Source organism: Zootoca vivipara, chromosome 1, assembly GCF_965207765.1.
Source record: "Zootoca vivipara chromosome 1, rZooViv2.hap1.1, whole genome shotgun sequence".
Taxonomy (NCBI): Eukaryota; Metazoa; Chordata; class Lepidosauria; order Squamata; family Lacertidae; genus Zootoca; species Zootoca vivipara.
Window position 1 is genome coordinate 119,939,874 of NC_142582.1, and position 22,084 is coordinate 119,961,957.

The following is a 22,084-nucleotide window of genomic DNA, read 5'->3' on the forward strand; positions in this document are numbered from 1 at the left end:
CGGGAACCCGACTCGCCCCCCGGCTTCGTGAGAAGTTTGCCTCTTCCGCCCAAGCGGCGGCGGAGGAGGAGGGGGAGGGGACGTGGAATATACCGGAGAGGAGGGGGAGGAGGAAGAAGAGCAACGTTGGCCCCACGTGACGCAGCGCAGCCAATGGAGGGGGGCCCCGCCCCGCCGTGGAGCGAGAGTTGCCGACTGAGGCCGCCTCCTCCCTCCCTCTCCTTTGCCGCCGCCGCCGCTCCTGGGAGTCCGAGAAGGCGGGGTGGTGGGTTGGTTGGCTGGCTGGCTGGCTGGTTGGGGGGAGGGAAGAGGGGAGAAGCTTCCGCCGGGAGGGAGGCGAGGCAGGCCGGCTGGCCGGCCGGTGAAGTAGCAGCGGCAGCCCCGGGGAAGAAGAAGAGGAGGAAGGGGGAGCCACCGACCCCGCCGTGGGAGGCTGAGACTCTCCGGCCTGGCGGGCCCCCAGCCGCCCACCCAGCCGGCCATGCCGAATAAAAACAAGAAGGAGAAAGTGAGCCAGGTCAGGCCTGAAGAGGAGGCGCAGGCTGGAGGAGGTCCTGGGAGAGGAGCAGGCCCCGGGGGTGGCCGGGGAGGGTGTCGCAGGCAGGCCTGCGGGGGAAGCTGGAGTTTGGGGGGGGGAAGGGGGTTATGGGGGGCCGGGAGCGGTGCTAGTACTGGCTGGGCTTCGGGGAGGGTGGTCTGAAAAGCCACCCACCCACACATACACACACAGAGGCAGGGGTTGAAAGGTGTACCTCCTGAGGGCGGCTGCTTCTTCCCTGATGATTTGTTAAAACACGCGCGTCCCTGTGTACACACATATACATAAGACACGCGCCTTCCATTATTATCCCCTCACGCACGCGCGCCCCGCTTCATTATTTTACGCGCAGGCTCCCGCACGGATCTCGAAAAGGGTAACAAAAGGGCAAGAGTTTGTACCTACTTTGGGGGGGGGGGGAATAAAGCGACAAAGAGTGTCTTGTGGCTATTTTTTTAAAAAAAGTACTAACAGGTTTACTGTGGCGCCGGAGTTAAGTCTTTTAGTCGTCGTCGTCGTTGTTGCAGCAGCGGGCTTAGGGCGGCTCAGCACCCCTTGCTTTGAGGTTGGTTGCTGGAGGTGTCTGGTGTTCCTTGCTAAAAAGTGGGTGGGTTTCTTTTGGAGGGGAGAGGGGAGTCTATAATGCCAAAGGCTGGCATAGCTGAGGCCAGTGGGAAATACACAACATAGTTGGTTACGGTGGAATTGGTGTTGTTTGTTTATTTATATTTTAATTGGGGCATGTCCCAACAAACTTCCAGATACGCTTGTCAGCTTTCTGGATTTGGCTCTGTCATGTATTTGCAAAAAGAGGCAATTAAAACAAATGTTAAGGTTTAACATGTCATCCTCCAGCTTGGGTAGGGAAACATATTAACGTATTGACACAGACCTGATCGCTTTGAAGTGAGTGATGTTTAGGCATAAATCTTAAGTAATGTTGCAATCCTATCCACAGGTACTTGGGGGTAAGTGCTGCTGGTTAATGTGATGTGTTTTGAATAAGCATACATAGGATCAGGCTGTGTGCAGATGGAATGGTCCTCCCTATGTGTGTGGTTCTGGAGGTGGGGAAACTATTGGACAATCAAAAAAATCCTTGCACAGGGCTTCCATTGACACTAAGTAAAACCTGTCCTTTGTCTCCTAATTGACAGGGTAACTGAGGCAGAAACCTGGCCTCTTTCAGACATTCCAAGAAGTCTTGTTTTAGTGCTAAAACTGTGATAAAAGGCTCCTCTTCCACTTAACAGGACCCTGTAGTGTTGAATTCCATGCAACATCTGCACATCTGTTCAGAATTTGTTTGCTTTTGCACTCTGTCTTCTATCTTTTGTATCTCACTGTTACCCCAACAGACAAAAAAGGCTGTAGCACAGGCCAAATAAATCCCAATAAATTTAGGGGCAGGACAAATCCAGGTGTTCTGTGATGGCTGTTAACCTAGGTTCTAATTGTCAGGTGTATTCTGAAGTGCTAGGGAGGGGAAAGTCTCAGATCTGGCTTACACTTTAGTCCTGCTGTCATAAACATACACATTTATGGGAGTGAGCCTTGAACTTGCATGTCTTCTCTGTTGTACATAGTTTTCAGTTTGAACACATGGGGTCAAAGTAGACCTCAGGATCATAGTACTGAGGGTGATGTCATGATCACCTGTTGCATCTTTGCAACCATAGGATATATTCCCTGAGCTGTTTCTGTACTAGCTGTGGCCATCCAGCCTCCTCATAATTCTCTAGGGTTAGAAATTGCTCAGACCTCAGTGTCTCTGTCCAGGTTTCTAAGCTGTTCTTAAAAATCAGAAAGCAATGGTTGATTGCCACAATACTTTTTGCTGCTTTATTGCCCATCCCTGTTCCATCTCCTTTCTGACAGCTTTCCTTGAAATTTTCAAAACTATTGCATGTTTCCTTTTACTTGCGTTGGGGTAGTTAATTTTGATTTGAAAACTGCTGCTTGCTGAGAGAGAGAGAGAATGGAAACCTAACATCTTCTCTTTTATAGTAAGCATGTGTTGCCATTTATTTTATTTCAGGGATTTTGTAACCGAAATTATACTGTTTCTGTTTCTAAGTAGGGGAAACTTACATGTCTCTGTAAATTTCAGGAACCTCCGAAAGCAGGGAAAAGTGGAAAAAGTAGCAAAGATGTGCAGGATAATCTGGACATGGAGGTAAATGTTACAAATTTAAACTTTTTGCTTTCTTTCAGGAATTTTTACACTGATGTTTTATAAATTCCTTTGCTGGTACAGTATTTGGCAGTGCTTTTCAGTCCCTCTTGTGATCACCAGCAACTTCTCAGTTAAAAACTAAAAAGTGAAGTGCCTTAGTGACCTTGTTTTGTGAGACTTAGTAATGTGAAGTTCTCAAAGTGTGATGAAAAAATTGTTCCTCAGCATTTTTCTTTGTAGTTAAGAAATTCAGTTTTGATCTGTATGCCACCTTTAAGAGTAAAAAACTGTCAATGGGGCTTGTTCTCTTATAAACTAGGCAAACTGCTGTTTGTTAGCTCTGCCTGCTCCCCAATCTGAAATACAAGAATAATAGTGCTGGTTTACCTTACAGGAATGTTGTAAGAAATATTGAGATAATACACTTCAGGTGCTTTGAACATTTAGGAAAATTGCACTACAATGATTGAGGATCTATATTTTTGCCTTTTATAAGTATGTTGTTGTATCAGTTTTTAATAGAGTAGACCTACTGAAATTAATTGGCATGACTAACTTAGGTCCATTAATTCCAGTGGGTCTACTGCGAGTGGACATTAGTTGGATACAATGCATAGACTCTAGGAAATGAATGTCTCCTGTGACTCATGAAAGACTGCCAAATGTACTGTACCTTCTACAGATTTGTTCTTAAGGCTGCAGTCATGTACGCATTTGCCTATACGAAAATTCCATTGGGTCTTATTTTTCATGAAATTATAGCTTTCTCATTTTATGTTTTAAAATGATTTGGTTTGGCATTTCTGGGTGCTGACAAATGCAGATTTCAGCACTTGGAATGTGTTACTATTGTGGCATTTTTAGGATGGCCATCTGTCATGGATGCTTTAGTTGAAATTCCTGCATTGCTGGGGGTTGGACTAGATGACCTTTGGCGTCGCTTCCAGCTCTACAATTCTGTAGAGTTATATAAAAAGGCATAGGGAAGTAATATGTCTGTTACTGTTAACACATTCTTTAATGCTTTTGTCAAATCTTTAGCTGAACTACTTAAGCAATGTTTTTAAGCATGATTACTTTTAAAAGTTTCCAAAGTGTGTTGAAAGTGTCTACCCTGTACTGCAGCCAGATAGTACTCAAAGGGTTTTGATGTAATGGTATACACTTAGCCTCACTGTACTTCCTGTATGCTGGTGGTGCAGCATGGGTGGGGCCCTCTTGCACCTAATTTTCAACATGACTTACTAGTGCTGCATGCAAGCAGAATTGCTGTTTGCCAGACGAGAATCAAATCAGTGGGACAGGATAGATACCGTGCCTGTGACTTGGGGCTAGAATACATGGCTGTTTCAGCCCACTGCCTCTGATGCATGGGAAGACTAGCTTCTGCTGTGCATGTTGGAGTAAGAGTGTGATTTCTGTGGCAGCTAGATATGTGTTCATAGGGTCCCTTGTGGCTCCCAGAGGAAAACCTGCTTCCCTCTTTATTTCACAAAAATTATATGCCAGCTGATAATAAGGAAACCTCTTTGCACTTTGCAAAAATATAAAATAAAACATTAAAAACATTTGAAACATTATTAAAAACCAGAATGGAAAAAGATAAAACATGTACCATTTCCACAGATTGAAGCAGTGGAGTGATTCTGCGAGTAAACTGGTGCTAAGCAGCTAATGCTTTACAGGTGAAACTTGGGAAATTAGAATATCGTCGAAAAGTGCATTTATTTCAGTAATGCAACTTATTATTTATTATTTTTCTTTTAATTTTTACATTTTTTTTTGAAATTCCACAGTAATTACAATAATACAAAAATAAACATCACTATTAAAGGTAAAGGGACCCCTGACCATTAGGTCCAGTCGTGACCGACTCTGGAGTTGCGGCGCTCATCTCACGTTATTGGCCGAGGGAGCTTCCAGGTCATGTGGCCAGCATGACTAAGCCGCTTCTGGCGAACCAGAGCAGCACACAGAACACTGTTTACCTTCCCACTTGAACTTTGACGTGCTTTCGAACTGCTAGGTTGGCAGGAACTGGGAGCGAGCAAGGGGAGCTCAGCCTGTTGCAAGGATTCGAACCACCGACCTTCTGATCAGCAAGCCCTAGGCTCTGTAGTTTAACCCACAGCGCCAACATCACTATTACATTCCATTAATTACATTCCATTTATAATTGACCTGCCTACGACAAATAATTACAATTACAACAAATAAAGGCTTGATCTATCTTGCTTTGCATATCATATATTGGTTTCACCTTTTAAGTTGCGTTACTGAAATAAATGCACTTTTCAACAATATTCTAATTTTCCGAGTTTCACCTGTATATACTAACACCTTGCGTTTGGATCAGTAGCAGATGGGCAACCAGGGCAGATCTCTTTAAGCAGAGGTGTTTCTCATCTAGACAGCTTCTCATTCCTGTCAGCAGCTGGGCTGAAGCACTCTCCACAGTTTCTGGCTCAGGCACAAGGGAACCCCACATAGAGTGCATTGCAGTAATCCAGTCTTGAGAAGTTACGAGTGCCTAAATTACTGCAGCCAAGCTCTTCTGGTCCAGAAATGAGCGTAGCTGTCGCATCAGTGACAGCTGGTATAAGATTTGCGAAGAGAAGGAGCTGTAGAGACAAACTATGTTGCTGGGAAAAGGAGGATGGAGAGAGAATGGAGAATTGACAGCGATGTGGCTGAACATATGGGCCACATTTGCACACTCAGCCAGGATACGCATGCACGGTATGCACCCACACATCCCTGCTTTAGTCCTCACTTTGTGTGGGTGGTGAAGCAAACCAGGAAATGAAGTTAGCCATGGTTTAAACTTGACTTCTGAATCCTGTCTTGTTTTTTATTTATTTTATTTTTACCATTCACACAAAGGGAGAATCAGTGTGGTGGAAAAGGAGCTGTCTGCATGTGCATACAGCTTGTACGTATCCTGACTTAACAAGCCAGGACTTGATCATGCAAACAAAACCATGGGGTGGCTAACACCCACAGCAGATACTCTTTCGTTGCTAAAACCACAAGGACTGTCACATGCAAGTGTTTCTGCACGTAAATCGTTACTGGCAGAATAATTGTGCATATTGGAATGTAAGACGATAGTGCAGGTACAATTAAATATTCCATTTTTTAAAAAAAGTTTGAATACATATTAATCTGTTTTGTGTACATGCACGTAAAAAGAAATTATTTATCTACATACCGGGAACCATTTTAGTCTCCAGTATGAAATTGTGTCTCATTATATGAAAATAAATAGTGCGTGCATATTCTGAAGTGCCATTAATGGCTAAAGGTGTGATGCAGAAAAAGTGCAAAAATTCCTTGCTAAGTGAATGTTCTGTGTGTTATACAATGCAGAGCTCTACCAGACTCTTTTGGCGCCATTTCTGATGGCTAGGGAACAAAGGGATACACAGAAACTAACCACTTGGATGCTTCCCAGAAAATAGAATCAGCACTACAATCACATATGCTTACACAACGAAGCACAAGTAAATGGGCCAAAGGCTCAGTATGGAAGTTGGCTTTACTTAGCCTTCTTAACAGCAGCTATCCATTAGCTAGGTGGTAAATCTTATATCCGTTCAACTGGTTGTAACGTCTGCAGCGTGCAAAAAGCAAAGCTTATTTCAAAAGCAGAAATTGGGTGGTTTGACACTTTCCCATGGCCCAATATTCCCTGGCTTAACCTCTCCACCTTTCCCCTCCCCTGTATCTGTCTTGAATACTTTGGGCTAATTTTACGTATAATCTTAAGCCTCTCTTTCTGGAAATGTACTAGCATATGTTGTTTTGTTTCAAGTGCTTGTGAAAATGCCAGATTGTGAAGACTAGAGAATGTCCTTTATTCAAAGAACAAGGAGAACACAAGTGGCAGCATCCCACAAATACTTTATTTATAGACACCTATATAAATCTTATAATTTTATTTGAATTCATGGTGGTGCTTACTTTTATGTTATCTTCTCTGTAGATCTGAAAGCACTAGTAAAATGGGTAACATATTTCAAACATCTCATGCAACTTCTCTGAAGTCCAATAAAAAATGAATTCATGGCCAGGGTTGCAGCTGAACTTTTATATTCTGTTAGGCTTGAACTACATAAAGCGGGAGCTGCTTGGCTGATTCCAAAAGCAGAATATCAAAAAAGGTGTGGTGTCATTACACTGTTGAGTTTTTCAGACACCACAAGCAGCAACTAAGTAGAGCAGGGTGGGAAACTCAGCAGTCTACTGTTGTTTTGTGGTACTGGACTTTACCATCTAGGAGGAGAGGAGGAGATGCAAAGCCGCAGTTTGTTGGTGCAGCAGCTATATCTATTTCTGACCTCATCTTTTTTTAAAGTCATCAGCATCTGTCTTGCTTACTTTAGTCCAAATACTGATGGTCACAATTGCATCATATCAGATGTAATTAGTTTAGAGTTGTCATTAAGTGCATCCGCAGACCCTGCTCACAACTGCCCAAAGAGCCTTTGTGGTGTGACTAATAAACGTCAGAGGTACACCTATTTACAATTCATTGAATATCCTTATCAAAAAGACACTTAAGTTCCATGGATTTCCCCCCCTTCCTTGCCTGAGGGCTAAATATTAACTTGCATATTCCTTTGGGTCTGCAGTACTATAGTGTGGTGTAGTGGTTAAGAGCGGTATACTCGTAATCTGGTAAACCGGGTTTGTATCTCTGCTCCTCCGCATGCAGCTGCTGGGTGACCTTGGGCTAGTCACACTGCTCTGAAGTCTCTCAGCCCCACTCACCTCACAGAGTGTTTGTTGTGGGGGAGGAAGGGAATGGAGAATGTTAGCTGCCTTGAGACTCCTTCGGGTAGTGATAAAGCGGGGTATCAAATCCAAACTCTTCTTCTTCTTAGGAGGGGGTGTTAGGCCCATGTGAAGTGGCTGCTCACTTTCTAACCACCAGATTCCTTGTTGAAAGATACATGTATAGAAATGGTAAAATGTGCTGTCAGGCACTAAGATTTCAGTGGTAGAATTGGATTTTCATCCAACGATAGTGACTAGTTAAGCAAACATAGTATTTCTATTCATGCTTCGTTTGTGTACATGGCGTTCCAGCTGCCAAGTACAGCTGATGGAGCCGCAAGAGTATTATTTATTTATTATTTTAAATTTACAACCCGCCCTTCCTCTCTGGAGACAACCCAGGGCAGCTTACAACAATAAAACTCCATAAAAACAATTTACAGCAACAGTATCAGCAATTGCAGGCATTGCCATATTTTTACAGCACTGTGATCAAAAATTTGTTTGAGGCCATTGGAAGTGTATAAAATTGGTCTTTTAACCATTTGGTTGTCCCTACCATAGAAAAGTGTGACAACAGACCACTGTAGAAGCTACACTAGTCATGAGAAAGAAAGTGTTTACAGTATTGGAAGAAAATACAAACATAGTTCAAAGAGTGCATCCATAGTCCACTCTATCCTGAGGTTAAAGCAACTTTTTCTTCTTTAGGAAATACAGAAGTTCCATACTGTTCCCTTTAGGGTGGGCAAGAGCAGCAATGGGGAAAGAGTCTGCTGGTGCAACTCCACTTGCTGTTAGGCCCCAACCTGTAAGCTTTTATTCAAAGAAAAATGCTAGTAGGCATTGAGTTTCAGTTATACACAGGGTACTTTGATGAGCAGTTTTCTGTCTTTAAAATGAAGGTGACAGCAAAGAGTGTTAAAAATAGATGCAAGCTTGTTGTAAACAAAGTGCTGCTTTTTGGAATCTGAAATGCTATGTGTACTTTACCTAATACCATAATGCAAATACAAAGTAAGTTCTCAATTCTAATTTAAAGGTTCAGGAAAGTCAGCAAACTAACCTCTAACAGCTGCTCTTCAAGTGTAGTTCTTTCTTCAAAGTACATGGATCGTAGACTTGCTGAACCTCATGGGTATTAAAGAGACATATTTAGCCACTTTGCCTCCCTTTCCTTTTGAAATGTGTATAACACCATACAACAGTAAACAAAGTCATTAATCATAGAATTGTAGAGTTGGAAGGGACCCTGAGGGTCATTTAGTCCAATGCCCTGCAATGCAGGAATCTCCACTAGATCACACATGACAGATGGCATCCAACCTCTGCTTAAAAACTTCCAAGGAATGAGAGCCACTACCTCTCATGGGAGTCTGTTCTACTGTCAAACAGCTCTTACAGTCAGAAAGTTCTTCCTCATGTTTAATTGGAATCTTTTTTCTTGTATCTTGAATCCATTGGTTTGGGTCCTAACCTCCAGAGCAGGGGAAACTCCATGTGAGAGGCGTTTAGATATTTGAAGATATTTGAAGTTCTCCTCTCAGTCTCCTATTTTCCAGGCTAAACATATCCAATTCCCTCACCCATTCCTCATAAGCCTTGGTTTCCAGACCCTTGGTCATCTTGGTTGCCCTCCTCTGCACATATTCTAGCTTGTCAATAGCCTCCTTAAATTGAGGTGCCCTGAACTCGACACAGTACTCCAGATGTGTTCTGACCAAGGCAGAATAGCATGGTGCTATTGCTTCTCTTGACCTGGACCCTATACTTCTGTTGATGCAGCCTAGAATAGTGTTAGCTTTCCCCCCCTGCTGCATCACACTCATGTTAAGCTTGTGGTCCACCAAGACCCCTAGATCCTTTTCACATGTACTGCTGGCAATCCAGGTGTCCAATCAGATGTGCACTGTGGTTTATTTTTATGCTTTTGTGAAATAGACACACCAAGGGTGAGGCCAAAAATAGAGGCTTCATAAAGCTTGCCTAAAGTAAAGAACATTGGTATTTTCTCAAGGATGCTTCCTTTCTGGATCATGGATTGGGTGTAGCAAATCTTACAGCACTTGTTACCTTTTTGAGACTGTCTCTTGGTATTATGGACTTGTCCCCTTTAAGGTTTTCTAAAATAGGTTTAAATATGTGGTGATAGCAAAAAAAGAAAGCCCCTTCGGAGTAAGTGCTAATGGTATTAGAAGTGAAAACTATTGTTGACTGCTTTATATTGTTTGACTGCTTCTGTTTAAGAAGTCTTAATTATTCTTTATATATATTTGTTTTGGGGGAAAAACAGGTTGCAAGCAAAAAATCCAGCAGCACCGTTGTACCTACAGCACAGATATCTAAAATCAAAACACCTCCTGTACTACCTGTAGTGAAGAAAGAAAAACGGCAGAGTTCCTCAAGATTTAATATTGCCAACAACAGAGAACTCCAGAAACTGCTAGCTTTAAAAGGTATTTACTATCTTTCTTTCAGTAATCCTTGTCTTAGAATCAAGTTGGTAATGTAAGAGTGAGCAAATTTCTGCAACTGCAGGCTTCAATTTGGAGAGCTCATTTAGGCATGCACAGCAGAGGCTCTGACCTTTTCCCCTCAAAGATTGAGTCTTCAGAGCACTTCTCGAACTCGCCTGGTTTCCAAAGTGACTTGTCATGCTGTGCATAAACTGCTGTTGAGAGAAGGGAGAAAAAGCTAGTGACCTTGTTGCACATCCAGCTCACCAGATGGCCTGCAGGATTGTAGCCCTGGGGCACGGGCAGCAGATTACATTCCAAAATGCATGCGATAACATTGTGCAGTCGTGACGTCGGGGGGAAAAATTGGCTGAGAACTTCTTGGAGTCTCACTCGGCAAGCATCTACTGTAGAACCAAAACTACACAAGCTTTGGTTTATTGTGGGGCCCTGGGCCATTTCAGAAAGCAAAGCAAATGGGCTTCTACTGCAGATGCTGGCAGTGATCTGGAGAACAGAGGACATTCACACTGTTGGCTATGAGTGCATGCCATTCCATAGGTGATGGCGGCAAATTTCCAGCTTTTAAAGAGCCTTGGCATTAATATTTCCCAGTTCATGAGCAGTGTCCAATATGGCTTTTAGCGCTTCAACCTCTGACATACCACTTTTGGCCCACACTTTTTACGAATTGTTCTGCCTGGGCATATTGGCACAATAAAAGGTTATGAAATTCACACCAGTTGAACTGCCAAGGTTTTTCCCTATAGGTCTTGATGACGCTCAGGGTCCCTTGCAACTCTGCAAGTCTATGATTCTGTGATTGTGGTTTCGTGAGATGCTGTATTAGCAAAATCTTGCCCTGCCAACACAGAACTGCAGTTTTCAGTTTTCCTTGGGAAGAGGAATTAATCCTTAAGCAAGTTTTGGAGATGATGCAGATTCAATTGTGGGTATTTCTAAAGTGTGGGTCACATACAAAGGGAGCGGGTTTACGTATTCTTTCTTTGGCATGAATCCATCACCTGCCTTGGTAGCTATTGCTGACCTGGATTTGAAACCACAGTTCGAAGCTGACTTTAAATCCTAATTGAGAGAGAGCACTAGTCATTAGTGAGGGTGGTAAATGCAAATACTGGTGTAACATTAACTACAGTTAATAATAATAATAATAATAATAATAATAATAATAATAATAATAATAATAAATTTATTATTTATAGCCCGCCCATCTGGCTGGGTTTCCCCAGCCACTCTGGGTGGCTTCCAACAGAATATTAAAATACAATAATCTATTAAACATTAAAAGCTTTCCCAAAACAGGGCTGCCTTCAGATGTCTTCTAAAAATCTGGTAGTTGTTTTTCTCTTTGACATCTGGTGGGAGGGCGTTCCACAGGGCAGGTGCCACTACTGAGAAGGCCCTCTGCCTAGTTCCCTGCAACTTGGCTTCTCGCAGTGAGGGAACCGCCAGAAGGCCCTCGGCGCTGGACCTCAGTGTCCGGGCAGAACAATGGGGGTGGTCAGCACCAACACTTTGAATTGTGCTCGGAAACGTACTGGGAGCCAATGTAAGTCTTTCAAGACCGGTGTTATGTGGTCTCGGCGGCTGCTCCCAGTCACCTTTCTAGCTGCCACATTCTGGATTAGTTGTAGTTTCCGGGTCACCTTCAAAGGTAGCCCCACATAGAGCGCATTTCAGTAGCCCAAGTGGGAGACAACTAGAGCATGCACCACTCTGGCGAGACAGTCCGCGGGCAGGTAGGGTCTCAGCCTGCGTACCAGATGGACCTGATAGACAGCTGCCGTGGACACAGAATTGACCTGTGCCTCCATGGACAGCTGTGAGTCCAAAATGTCCAACCCGCTGCGCACCTGGTCCTTCAGGGGCACAGTTACCCCATTCAGGACCAGGGAGTCCTCCACACCTGCCCGCCTCCTGTCCCCCACAAACAGTGCTTCTGTCTTGTCAGGATTCAACCTCATCCATCCTCCAACCGCCTCCAGACACTTACACAGGACCTTCACTGCCTTCACTGGTTGTTTTTAGACTAAAACTTCTGTCTTCCACTGCCTCCTGCAGTTTGGTCAGACTCATGTTCGTAGCTTTGAGAACACTGTCCAACCATCTCGTCCTCTGTCGTCCCCTTCTCCTAGTGCCCTCCATCTTTCCAAACATCAGGGTCTTTTCCAAGGAGTCTTCTCTTCTCATGAGGTGGCCAAAGTATTGGAGCCTCAACTTCACGATCTGTCCTTCCAGTGAGCACTCAGGGCTGATTTCCTTCAGAATGGATAGGTTTGATCTTCTTGCAGTCCATGGGACTCTCAAGAGTCTCCTCCAGCACCATAATTCAAAAGCATCAATTCTTCAGCAATCAGCCTTCTTTATGGTCCAGCTCTCACTTCCATACATCACTACTGGGTAAACCATAGCTTTAACTATATGGACCTTTGTCGGCAAGGTGATGTCTCTGTTTTTTTAAGATGCTGTCTAGATTTGAGCTCTGAAGTACTGGTAGCTGCGATTAAATGCCAATTTGGTGGAAATTACCTAAAACATGTGGGTTTTGCTATGTTTTTGTTTTTTATTGTAAGCACTTGTGCTCATTGGATTTTGTCTTGGACATAATCCAGTGAGCTGAAACATGCCCTGTACCACATCAGTACTTAATTACTCATTGCATTATCCCTCCTGCAGATACTATATATTGTGTTCCTCTTTATGGTATGACTGGGAAGTCTGAGGGTGAAGTCTGAGCCACACATAAGCTGTTGCTGGTTCCTTACTTGTGTATGACTAGCAGAAAGTATGTGATGCTGCCCAGGAATTTGTAGAAACTAAAAACTACTGAGATTTTTAAATGGATAATGCAACTTGCTAGTTTCTAGGGCTGTGTCCTCAAGCGCTCAGCCCCACCCAGGGAGCACCTGGGTTATTGGGGGTTGGGCTAATGTTTAACTGGTTTTGTTTAACCCTATACTGTCAGGAAGGGGGGTGGGAAGGAGACATTTTGTCTCCTTTCTCGCCCTCCCAGCTGCACTGCAGAGAAACAAGTGTTCTGTTGGAAACATTCTGGCAAAGCAGACCCTATCAGCCAGCAGGACTGCACCCTTGGCAGTCGGCTCCTGCACTGCTGATGTGCTGGGCCTGCTTATCATCTCCCTCCATAAACAAGAGTGAGACACTGACTCCAGACACTGGCCCAATATGTGAGCGTTTCTTCTCTGCTCCTCTAACAGATTTTACTAAGTGATTTTTAGTTTGTTTCAATTAAGCACTCCATGGTAACCAATTGGGGCCTCGGGTGGCTGCCCTTTATGACATTGGAACAGATAAAAGGAGAAACTTTGGTGTCTTGGTGTTGCTTGATTTTAAACTATTACTTGATAGCTGTTAATATTAGAAAATGAGAGTGTGTGGCATCTCATGGGTATAGCATTTGGTCCCAATGTTTAACCTGGCTTCATAGGAAGAGTGGAGCACTTGCAGTCTGCATCAGTGTCAAGGATACTACAAATATCTTCAAAACTTGTATACAGTCCTTCAAAATTGAGAAATAGGCTTCATCTCTTTCCTGCATGAAAACTAATAATTTCCTACAGACCAAGCAAGAATATTTGTGGGGTATTCAAAACTGAATTACTCAGATTACTAGTAATATTTGCATACTCAGAAAGAAAGAAAGAAAGAAAGAAAAACTTTGCAGTATTCCTTGTGCTGCTTTTGCAAAAATCCTGGAGTTGGGTCTCTAGTACTTCTATTTTACTTATGAGGGACCAAGGAAAAGAATTAAATTTACCATGGCTGCACAATTTCTGGTAGCACTGGTATTTAAATGCTGGTATCTGAACCAATTAGGGAGGTTTTTAATGTTGGGGGTATTTGTGTTTTCATATTTTGTTGGAAGCTGCCCAAAGTGGCTGAGGCAACCCAGTTAGATGGGAGGCATAAATAAATAAATAGGATTATAAGAAACTTTATATAGAGTCAAGCATTGTTTTATATACACAGATTGGCAACATTTATCCAGAATTTCACGCAAAGGTTATTTAGTTGTTGTGCTTTATTTATTTTGTAAAAAAAAAATACACTGCTTGATTGTAAAAAAAAACCTTCAAAGCGGTTTACAAAACAATAAAATAAGGAAATCATGAAAATTCACAACTGTACTTTAAAACATGCAGAAGTTAAAATACTAAAATAGATTAAAATTACTTCTACTTTCTAAGCATCTGGATAGGCTTGACTAAACAAGAATGTTGTGGGTTGAACCCAAAATCTTCTGCATACAAAACAGTGAGCTATGCCAAACTATACCGGTCTCCCAGTAGCACCATAGAATTTATTGACAACCATAGACCTCACCTTTGCAGATTAGCACAATTTTGAAATAAGTATAAAGCTTTATTTCTGTGCAGTCCCCTGTACTCCAGCTGTAGAAAATGGTAGTAATGGAAGTAAAGAATATATTAATGAGTTAAACTGGGTCTAAGTCCTCTAGCCTATGCCTACCTGTACGGAAATCAGCCCTACTGAACTCAGTCAGTGCTAATTCTGAGTAGACACACATAGGATTGCACTGAAAATAGCTTTTCCTAAGTTCTTACCCTGGGAAGCAACCCCACAAAGTACTACACCAAGCCAGGTTGTGAAATAACATACCAGAACTACCACTACTTGTCTGCAATTTTCCAACCAGAATAAAGGTCTTGTGAGTAACTCCTACATTGTCAGAGCTGCTTCTTTAATCTAAATTTAAGGAAATCTTATATTTAGGGGAGTGCTCAACTTTTAATAGATATAATCTTATATGTAGTCAAAAGGCTTTACAATGTCTTTCTTGCACTTTTTAAAGTTCAGCTCACTATTATTTTCATAGTTTGTATTGATTGCCCTTTTTGAATTCAGGACTTGAAAAATGGATACATCTTTCATAGAGATCTGTGTCAAGGTAGGCATCCACTAACATGCTGCCAGTTGTGTCTCATGGGCATAAGAGCTTCTGTTGATAATGGCCTTTAGTTTAGCCTTTGCAAGTGAATGCTCAGCATAGAGCAGACTTCTGTGGTGTTTTTTTGAATAGAATAGATGCATGTGACATGCGACCAACTGACTGCTTAATTCCTTTTTGCTGGAGAGTCTGCAGTGCATGCTTATCAGCTGTCTCTTGACTTCAGTCGAAAGAATTTTTGGAGAGAGGTGACAACAAAAACGGATTTGTATTTCCAAAGTGGAGTGTATTGATAAAGCTATCGGTGTGCATGAGGCTTTGAGGTTTCTAAAATAACAAACGGAATGCTAATATCTGGAACAAAATCTAAAACTGGAACTATGTTCCATGAAACTTAAAATTTGAAACTAAAATTCGTCAGTATTTGGAATGGGTTTTGTCAGGTTCCCCCCCCCTTTAAATCCAGCTTCTGTAGCTGTATAATTGCATGACTTTGAAGACTGCTGATATTCTGGCAGTTTCTGCTTAGTTTTTCTTTGAAACCCACAGGCAATGTGCATCTTCCTTAAATGTCAGAAATAGTTTATACACTTTGGAATTCTGGAAGACGAGATGAAATTTAGTTTGAAAGATGGCTTCCTGGAAAGAATCTTCACCTTGCCATGGTTTCCTTCTCTTTCAAATAAGAACACAGAACAAAGTTTGAGTGAAATTATTGTGCCTTGCTATCATTCCAGCAAACCTGTTTCCTGGTTCTTATGTTACATTAAACCATAGAGTTAAAAACAAACTATGGTTTAACATGAATGTGCAGCGTGTTGGTGCACACTTACAAAAACAAGCCAGAGTCTGACTTGTCCTGACTCCAAGCTCAGCCTCATGGCTTCTTTCTCTCCATTATCCAATGTATATTAAACAGAGGGAATAAATTAAACTGCATCGGTATCCCAAGACAATTTTTTCAAGGTTTGTATGTGAGTTCTGATTAAAAGGTTTGTATGCAGCACTCTTTGAGTGTACCAGCATGAGCCTTTCTGCATGCATTTGAATGTTGCCACCCAGTTTTGTAAGTCTCATCCAATCCTATGCAACTTTTCAAGCCCGTGATTGAACTTTTAGTGGACTGCAGTTGAGGGAGACTGGAAATCGTAGGACCAATATGGACTATGTCATTCTTCCCTGGGATGGGGCAGATAAATCCCAAGTGCCTTTATTTTAGTCAAAATATTTCTAACCCACCTTTCTGCCCCATAGGGACTCCCAAGGCAGCTAACATAAGAAAACTCGGAAACATACTTTTAAAAACGTTTTGATAAGATTTGTATATAAGAAAACCAGGTAAATCACTCCAAGCAAAAGGGGATAGCCATTCTGCTACCTGACAGACCAAAGGCATGCTGAAATAATGCAGTATTTGCTTGACATTTTAAACACTTAGATGAAGAGGGCCAATGAAACCATAACTGATAACACACTTTGTCAGCTGTACCCATGCTTGAAGCAAAGCCTCCTCGTGACTACTTAAGCAGGAAGAATTGTGTGTGTGGACACTATCCTTTAAGTGTCCTTTAGCTTTTAGTATGTACGTGTTTCTAGTGAGAATGAAGTGTCTGGGCACAGAACCTTTCCACATCCCTCTTTACAAAGTTCCCTGCATTCCAAGACCTAGTTTTCATGCTTTCCATTCAGTGCAGCTACGGTAGCTGTTTGGCTGCAGCGCCCTTAATTTTCAGCCTTACTAATCTTACGAATTTTCATGCTTCAAAAAGTGGTGCTGCTCATGCATGTTTACTCAGCAGTAACCCCAGTGTGTTCAGTGGGGCTTACTCCCAGGAAAATGTATGCAGGATTGCAGCCTAAGAGTACTGAAATCGTTATTGGAGAGGACATAGATATAAAAATGAAAGTACTCTACAGGTCTGATCATTTCTCAAAATAATACATATGAAATAATGATGCTGTTTCTGAAAAAATTCTTTTAATGATTATAAGAGCCATTCTCCACGAAGGAAAAAAATGTTTTAATTATAATTTAATTTACTATTTAGATATAGAAGGAAATAACAATAGTACCATCTCCCATTGCCATTTTACATGACAATCACTCTAGATCTGCTTATTTATATATACATTTATTATACACATAGCCATGGTTTGCATGTCACATTATAACCAACACATAATAATATTGAACTCAGTTTATTTTGAGTTTGTGGGTGCCAGACCCCTCTAAACCTTGGATCCAGCAAGTGTTAAACTATAAGCCAGACTAGCTTCCTGTTGAGGTGATCGCCTGCGTGATCGGCCATTAAGAAAACAAAAAAGAGAGGGGTCTGTGCCAGATGACAAAATGTGGTGCCTGTCCTTCAACTGAGATAGACAAAGGCAGAGTTTAGAGCAAGGTTTCCTCTGAAGTGAGCTAGAAGCAAAAGCAACAACAGAGGGTCAGTGAGCAATGTTTGATTTCTGTTTGAATCCAAGGCTGTGGCTAGGGGAGGAGCAAGACTCTTTTGAGATATTGATGCTGTGAACCCCTCCTCCATTGTACACTTAGGTTGCATATGTGTTTAAATAAACCATATATCATTAAGACACCACAGTCTGCTCTGCCTCATTCTGAAAGGAAACACGAACCCTGGATAAGTGCATGGAGTCCCTGGAATCTTGCATCACTCAGAGATTGGGCTGGATTGCAACAACATGAATGTGCTGATGTAATGATCCTAATCATCATCATAATTTATTTCTGCCCCGCCCATTTGGCTGGGTTTCCCCAGACACTCCGGGCAGCTCCCAACAGAATACTAAAAACACGATAAAAGATCAAACAGGGCTGCTTTCAGGTGTCTTCTAAAAGTCAGATAGTTGTTTATTTCCTTGACATCTGATGGGAGGGCGTTCCACAGGGTGGGTGCCAATACCAAGAAGGCACTCTGCCTGGTTGCCTCTGATGTGGGAATCGCTGGTACATTCCACTCTTGGCACGGCAGGAAGGAAATAAGCCATAGACTGGCTTGCTGTGTGCAAGGCATGTAACAACAAACCAGTCTGTGGCTTGTTTCCTCCCCAGCAAAGCAGGATGGTAGAAGCAAAGTGCCTGCAAATTCAGTAGCATAAATTTCCCAAGGTGCACACTGTGACCACCACCTTCTTGAGCCCTAACAAGACAGAAAAAAAGTCTGTTTTCCCACAAACACACTAGGCTAGTACACCCAAAGCTAATGCTTTCCCTGAGCGGTCTAGACAAGCTACAGACTGGGATATAATGTGTCAGTGCACTGTCATCTGTTGAAAGAGGAAAGCCATTCCTAAAGTGTATCGCAGTTTATTGATTTCTCAGTAAGCTGTGTATAGGATTTCAGCTGCAGTGCAAATGCAGTCTCTCTTGGACAGCCATCAAAAGCCATGTAGATGTACGTATATATAACTGAAAAAGCTTACATACCATAAGTACAAAAAATCTAAGCAGTTGGAATATTTCCTTACCCCCATCTCTGGTGGCAAAATGGGGGTTTATACTTGGAATTTCTCATTTTTATAAACTGGCTAGTCTGGCAAGATTGTCCTAACAAACCAGGAGAAGCACTTTCCCTCTTTCTGAAGCCTTCAAAATTCATTTAAAGAAAAAGTCATGGATTTCAACCTGTGTGCTCCCCTGAAGTATTTATTATAACTTGGGTTTCTGTGACCTCTTCCTAAAGTTCATCTCTATTCAGTCTTTAACTTGGAAGCAATAATTTGTTGCTTCCTTTCTTTGACCAGCATCTTTACCAGCACACTTAATTTCTATTTACATAAGCTGCTCATTATGCAAGGGCTTGCCCCATTGTTAGGCCAAATTTCTGCACATTGACCCAACATTTGGGCATTGTCTTAATAGCTCTTCAGGCCAATTGTTAACCATGCTTGTGTCCTTAGGGCAGGCATGTCAAACCTGCGGCCCTCCAGATGTTTTGGACTACAATTTCCATCTTCCCCAACCACTGGTCCTGCTAGCTAGGGATCATGGGAGTTGTAGGCCAAAACATCTGGAGGGCCGCAGGTTTGACATGCCTGCCTTAGGGGAAGTGGAGCTATTTTAATAATCATTCCCTGTCCCAAGAAAACAGTTTTTTTAAAGGTTTTTGTTCAACTCCGATTCTTCTGAGTTTTCTAGGCTTCCTGCAAAAGATGAGAATGTATGTGCTCCACACAAATCAAAGCGGGTAAGAGGAATGCATGTGGCCCAGGCAGTCAAATTCTGAGTCAAGAACCTGTGCAAATTATGCAAATTGAGGAAATGTTCATTGCATTATTGTGGCTTTGGTCACAGAGAGAGGCAAGAAGGTCTGCAGAGTAGCACAACCAGTCCATTAGAAATTCTAATCACCTGCTCATTGCCTTCTGAAATCTTAGCAGGTGGCATGCTCACAATTTCAAGTATACCTTCATTGCCGTATGGCCTAGAATCTGTGGTCTTTTAAGCGTGGTGGGGTTGTTTTTCTTTGATACTATGTGATGCATTTTTGTGTTTTATATTGTAAGTTGCCCTGTGATCCCTGGGTGAAGGACAGTAGAGAAATCAAATAAATAAATATAAATAACTTTTCTTAAAACGAGAGCTACGATTCTAAATGAGCTAAATTCTGTAGTCTTCTAGAATTGTGCCCCATACATTGCACTTGCAAAGTTTGCGTGAAGCTGTACCCTAACATTCAGGCATACATTTTGGTTTCAGTGAAATTACCAAAATTGTCAAGCCGTTGTAGTAACTTCAGTAATTCTTCCAAGACAATAATGCCCACTCACATCACAAAGAACTCATAACCCACCTACTCTCTGCAGCCAGAAACATCATAACCAAACACTGGAGAGACCTGTCAGGAGTAAGCATGGACCAATGGTACCAAGTAGTATGGGAAACAGCCTTACTAGACAAATTAACCAATAAGCTGATACTAACAAGGGGACAAATAGAAGAAGATGCCTTCACCCCGGTATAGCTCCTCTTTATCACATACACAGCCCAACAAAACAACGACAAGAATCCACCAGTGGCATACGAATCAATATGGCTAACCTGATCCAAAACATCCACCCACACATGAAAACAAAGTTCACCAGAGCCAACCACAAACAAGCAACCTAGACCAGTGGTGTCCAAACTTTTTTCAAAGAGGGCCAGATTTGATGAAGTGAGGGCCAACCAAAGGGCCAACCAAAGTTGTTAACCTTTATTTAGGATAAAAACATCCCCACCCCACCACCACCCACCATTGCCCCCTCCACCCGTCCCCCCTTTTTTCCTAATGTAACACTAATGTCTCAACAAATGAACCCTGTAGAAAATGTAAAAAGAGACATTGCACATACTTTTGTAAACCAATAAACCTTTAATGAAAAATACAAAAAAAACCTGTAATTTTAATTCAGGAGTGCCAATAAAAATGTTTTGTGTTGATTTGCTGTATTTTATTTTTATCCTCTGCTTTGTGTGTGTGTGTGTGTGTGAGAGAGAGAGAGAGAGAGAGAGAGAGAGAGAATTGAAAATTTATTTGGGGGGGTTGGCAAATCCAGTAAATTAAATTTTGTTGTTTAGTCATTTAGTCGTGTCCGACTCTTCGTGACCCCATGGACCAGAGCGCGCCAGGCACTCCTGTCTTCCACTGCCTCCCGCAGTTTGGTCAAACTCATGTTAGTAGGTAGCTTCGAGAACACTGTCCAACCATCTCATCCTCTGTCGTCCCCTTCTCCTTGTGCCCTCCATCTTTCCCAACATCAGGGTATTTTCCAGGGAGTCTTCTCTTCTCATGAGGTGGCCAAAGTATTGGAGCCTCAGCTTCACGATCTGTCCTTCCAGTGAGCACTCAGGGCTGATCTCTTTCACAATGGATAGGTTTGATCTTCTTGCAGTCCATGGGACTCTCAAGAGTCTCCTCCAGCACCATAATTCAAAAGCATCAATTCTTCGGAGATCAGCCTTCTTTATGGTCCAGCTCTCACTTCCATACATCACTACTGGGAAACCAGTTGTTGTTAAATACAGTGATGCCTCGACTTACGAATTTAATCCGTTCTGAAGGCACCTTCATAAGTCAAAAAATATGTAAGTCGAAAAACGCCATTGAAAACGTGATTTCCCATAGAAATGCATTGGAAACGGAAAAATTCGTAAGTTGAAGCAACCCTATCTAAAAATTCATAAGTCAAAAAATCCCTATCTAAAAACTGCCGCGGTTTCCCCCCGGATGTCGAGACATTCATAAGCGCGCGGCCATTACCCCCATTCATAAGTCGAAAAATTCGGTTGTCGAGTCGTTCGTAAGTCGAGGTACCACTGTAAATAACAACAAATATAAACAGTATATTTCTTCTCTGCTCTTGCAGTCCTTAGAACAGGGTTTCCCAAATTTGGGTCTCCAGCTGTTTTTGGACCACAACTCCCATCCTCCCTAGCTAGCAGAACTAGTGGTCAGGGGTGATGGGAATTGTAGTCCGAAAAACAGCTCGTGACCCAAGTTTGGGAAACCCTGCTTTAGGGCAAGGATGGTAAAAGGCTAGGCACAAATCTGGTCTGGCCCTTAAAATGTTGATTTGGGAGCCTAGAAATAAGAAATACATTTTCTACCTTATTTCTACCATAGGTCTCTCAGTTTGAAAACAAGCAGCCATCAACCTTTCATGTCCTTTTGGATATACATCTAGACTGAAACTCCATATGGTTCAAATTTTTTAAAGGGAGTTTTACCAAATGTGGCTTTATTATTGTAACCTGTGGCATTTTATCAGTTTTATTAGTCCTTTGTATGTTTCTGATGTGGTGTAGTACTTGGTTATTTAAAGGTTTTTATGGAGTGCTACTGATTTCTATTGTTTTGATTAGGTTGCATATATTTATTTGTATTGGGAATAATTATGGATGGCTACCCCTGTAGATTTTTGTAACTGAAATTGCTTGATATTAATAGTCATGTTCTATGAACTCAAGAGTTGGACCTCAGTATTGCAATAAATGGCTCTGCTTTGTGGATTATTTTAGGATGCTAAATAACTGTCAAATACTCATTCTTACAGATAACCAGATACGGTGGTTTTTTATATAAATAAAGTTACATCTGCCACATTCCCCACTCCCAGGCATTTCTGGATTTTTTCAAGCCCTTTCTACTTCTATTTCTTTTTTGCAGCCATAACTTTTGCAGTAA

The 22,084-nt window shown here is 42.1% G+C and overlaps 1 protein-coding gene across 8 annotated transcripts in view; it reads left to right on the forward strand.

Moving 5' to 3' along the window:
* Positions 1 to 244: 244 nt before the first annotated feature.
* PPP2R5C (protein phosphatase 2 regulatory subunit B'gamma) overlaps positions 245 to 22,084 on the forward strand; it is a 78,498-nt gene continuing 56,658 nt past the window's right edge. For all 8 annotated transcript variants that reach the window (XR_015946617.1, XR_015946618.1, XM_035105788.3 and 5 more), the window contains exons 1-3: positions 245 to 517; positions 2,649 to 2,714; positions 9,787 to 9,949. Coding sequence is in view for 6 of the 8 variants with exons in the window: in XM_035105788.3 (XP_034961679.1) it covers positions 482 to 517; positions 2,649 to 2,714; positions 9,787 to 9,949 (265 nt within the window). In the remaining 2 variants the exon portion in view is untranslated. The remainder of the gene's footprint in view (positions 518 to 2,648; positions 2,715 to 9,786; positions 9,950 to 22,084) is intronic.